The sequence below is a fragment of the Teleopsis dalmanni genome, chromosome 2 (genome assembly GCF_002237135.1).
Source record: "Teleopsis dalmanni isolate 2A chromosome 2, ASM223713v2, whole genome shotgun sequence".
In the NCBI taxonomy this organism is placed as follows: Eukaryota; Metazoa; Arthropoda; class Insecta; order Diptera; family Diopsidae; genus Teleopsis; species Teleopsis dalmanni.
In genome coordinates, this window is record NC_051847.1 from 242,453,147 (window position 1) to 242,456,881 (window position 3,735).

General features: G+C 45.5%; 1 protein-coding gene across 1 annotated transcript in view; it reads left to right on the forward strand.

The window, feature by feature from the left end:
* Positions 1-1,510, forward strand: part of LOC119677177 (prolyl 4-hydroxylase subunit alpha-2-like) — a 3,279-nt gene extending 1,769 nt beyond the window's left edge. The window contains exons 6-7 of the mRNA XM_038088446.1: positions 388-909; positions 1,094-1,510. Of these exons, the coding sequence (XP_037944374.1) occupies positions 388-909; positions 1,094-1,510 (939 nt within the window). The remainder of the gene's footprint in view (positions 1-387; positions 910-1,093) is intronic.
* Positions 1,511-3,735: the final 2,225 nt, after the last annotated feature.

The window sequence follows — 3,735 nt, forward strand, 5'->3', positions numbered from 1 at the left end:
GCCGTCAGATACACAGGGGGATAAACACGTACTTTGTGTATGTGCCGTAACTGTTGTATACTGTCGGTAGTGTGATTACATCCTCTACGCGGGGGCGGCTAGAAACAGGTTCATAGTATGGTCATCTCTACTATGGGTGCTGGCTAATTGTAATCGGGCGGACGCATGTAAAAGCGTCTTAAATCAAAGCTCAAATCCAAGGTGGAACAGCATATGCCGAGGGATGAATGGCCGTGGATAGTTGGTCTTTAATATGCGAACTCTGGATACCTGTCGACCTCCAGTTTTAATTTAGACTTCTCACGATAAACGGGCTATGTCGTGTGTAACCTTCCAATCCCGAATATAAATAATTTTTGTATGGACAATTTAAATAATACAAATGAGCTTGATGTCACTCTAACGGCATCATCTTCAAATGATTCCTTTACGGAATTATCTGTAGCTGAGTGTGTGCCGGCCACTGGGCTGGAAGCCTCCACCCATTTCGACAGCGCTACTGTGTGCGTCAAAATGGACCCGGACAGGCCACCGTCTACTTCTCCGCTTGCGGAAACGGTGTACGCACCAGCAGTAACTTCGTCGCGATCTCAGGTAAGGCGGCAGGAAATTATTGAGATCTTGTCTTCAAATTCCGAAGCCGTTGAAGCCATTCCGGCTGGCACTTCGCTCTCTACAGAGCAAATTATGCTTCTCCAAGAAGCCATTATTGATGTTGCTATTGAGCAACACAACGACGAAATACAGCCGGAGTTCGAAGGGTGTTTACCTAGAACGGGGTGGCTGCTTATCGTCTGCAGTGATGCAAAAACTGCGAAGTGGGTCAAGCAATTTTCAGGCCACATAGGGGCCAAATGTGGACTCGCTATAAACGTGGTAGAGGAAAAGGATTTCCCACGAACTCACATCGTTCGTGGCTATTTTCCTCAGAGTTTGACACTGTCAAACGAAAAAGTTCTGGCTACCATTGGTACCCAGAACAAATTCTCCACCAAGCGGTGAAAGGTGATACGTAGGCTGACGCAGGATCAGATGCTTCACCTAGTCTTCGTCATTGATGACGAATCTATGAGGAAGTTGTCCGAACTTAAAGGTAGGATTGCATACCGGTTCGGGAACCACCCCCGCTCATTCTCACCCCATAGACAATACTCCAAAGGTGGTTCAGGATGATAGTACTATCCAATCATCCTCGGCTTCGGCAGCATCCCTTACGGAAGTTTGCCCAACAGTGACTGTTCCTGAGGAAGAGGAACTAGACACACGTCCCTCCACAAGCAAGGCTGTGAGCTCTGCTAGTGGGCGTGTAGTTCAGATTCCCACCTCGGTAACTACATCCACAATGCCCTCCACGGGCACGACAACTGTAGCAGGTAAACCACGGACCGCTACCAATAAAACACCCTTAATCGGTAAAATTTTACCAAAGATATCAAAGGGTGATAGGAACAAAGGTTCTCGACGAGACAAGCGTGAAAGTCTCGTCCGTAAGTCTCTTAACGAGATATAATGAGCGCTCTTGAAGTGCTCCAGGCAAATATGCACCATGCTAAGGGAGCATCGGCCACCTTGTGCAGAATTGCCCAAACCGCAACATCGCTCTAGGACTTATCCAAGAGCCGTGGGTGTTTGGTGGCCACATTCGGGGTCTCAACACAAAATCAGGTAAGCTGGTTTATGACCGTTCGATAGCAGTGCCACGTGCAGCTATCCTAATCGGTGGAGATGTAAAATATCTTCCGTTAACCAACTTTATTTCTAGAGACCTAGCAGCGGTTCTAGTCGAAGTCCCAACACTAGGAGGGGCCACAGATATAGTCATGGCCTCTGCCTACTTCCCAGGTGATGAAGAAACCATTCCACCATCGGAAGTCCAGCAGCTGCTCAACTTCTGCAAGTCCACTGGGCGGCAGCTAATCTTGGGCTGTGACGCTAATGCTCACCACACAGTGTGGGGAGCAGCAACGATAACAAAAGGGGTGAGTACCTATTAGATTATATTATGTCGATAGGATTAAGTATAGCTAACAAAGGTAGTAAACCCACTTTTATTAATTCAATTAGAGAAGAGGTATTAGATCTCACTCTTTGCACCAGAGGTATTGAGGAATCTATATGGAACTGGCGAGTGTCGGACGAAGTGTCCCTCTCAGACCATCAACATATTAGGTTTGAAATTCCCGGTATATCCGAGCAGCAAGATAAAGTGTACCGACCACAGAAAACCAATTGGCTTAGGTACAGGGACTTGGTGGGTTCCGAAAATTTTTCTCTAGCTAGGCCACTAAGAACTCGTGAAGAGATAGAGTTGGCTGCAAACCATTTAGGTGAGGTTTTACTGACCTCCTTTCACAACAGCACGGTTGCAGGTAATGCTTCAATTAGAGGTAAGGTTCCTTGGTGGAACTCGCAACTAGCTAATAAGCGTAAACTAGTAAGAAGCTTATTCAATAGAGCAAAACGCTCTGGTAGTTGGGAACATTATAGAACAGCACTCACCGACTACAACAATTCAATCAGACAGTCCAAACGGGCCAGCTGGCGTAGCCATTGTGATAGTATTGATAGGTTGCCTGAGGCTGCTAGACTACACAAGGCTTTAAATAAGGTCAAAACAAATGAAGTAGGCCTTTTAAAAAAACCGGACGGATCCTTCACTACTGGTCGTGAAGATACCCTCGAGTTTCTCTTGCAAACACACTTCCCTGGCTCCGTAACCGGACCACCAACATCACATTCATATAGGGAAGTTACTGCTCCTACATGTCAGGAATACGCACTATCTGGTGTCATCTTTGACAGGGACAAGGTGAAATGGGCGATCAACTCATTTCAACCATTTAAGGCGCCTGGAGGCGATGGTATCTACCCTGCTCTATTGCAGAATTGTATAGACATCATCATAGACCCATTAATAAAACTCTTTAGGGCTTGTTTTACTATGGGTTATATCCCTCATTCCTGGAGAGGAGTGAACGTGATCTTTATTCCCAAACTTGGGAACAAACCTATGGACCAACCCAAGTCCTACAGACCCATTAGTCTTACGTCTTTCTTATTGAAAACCGTCGAAAGGCTGATTGATCTGTACATACGGAATAAATTGGAACAAACTGTCCCACTCCACTCCACCCAATATGCCTACTCAAAAGGCAAATCTACAGAGGTCGCGCTGTATCATTTAGTCAGCAAAATTGAAAGCACGTTTCAATCTAAAGAGATCGCCTTATGTGCATTTCTGGATGTAGAGGGAGCTTTCGATAACACATCTTACGAATCCATATCTGGAGCACTGGCCCGTAAAGATATAGACTCATGTACAATAACGTGGATAGATAGAATGTTGCGTGATAGGAACATATCCTCCAAGTTAGGTAGCACTATCGTAAGCATTAATGCTGTACGGGGCTGCCCCCAGGGTGGGGTTCTCTCACCATTGTTATGGACGCTGGTAGTCGATGACTTACTAGTTAAACTGGAGCAATCTGGGTATCATGCCATAGGTTATGCAGATGACTGGCAATCATTGTTACAGGTAAATTTGACACCACAGTTACAGACGTAATGCAGGCGGCATTACACAAAGTCTCGAACTGGTGTATCAAAGAAGGCCTAAGTATTAACCCAAAAAAAGCGGTAATTGTACCATTTTCTAGAAGGTACAAAGTAAATATTGGGTCCCTATCTATTAAGGATACGGCTATTGAATGCTCCGATGAAGTCAAATATTTAGGG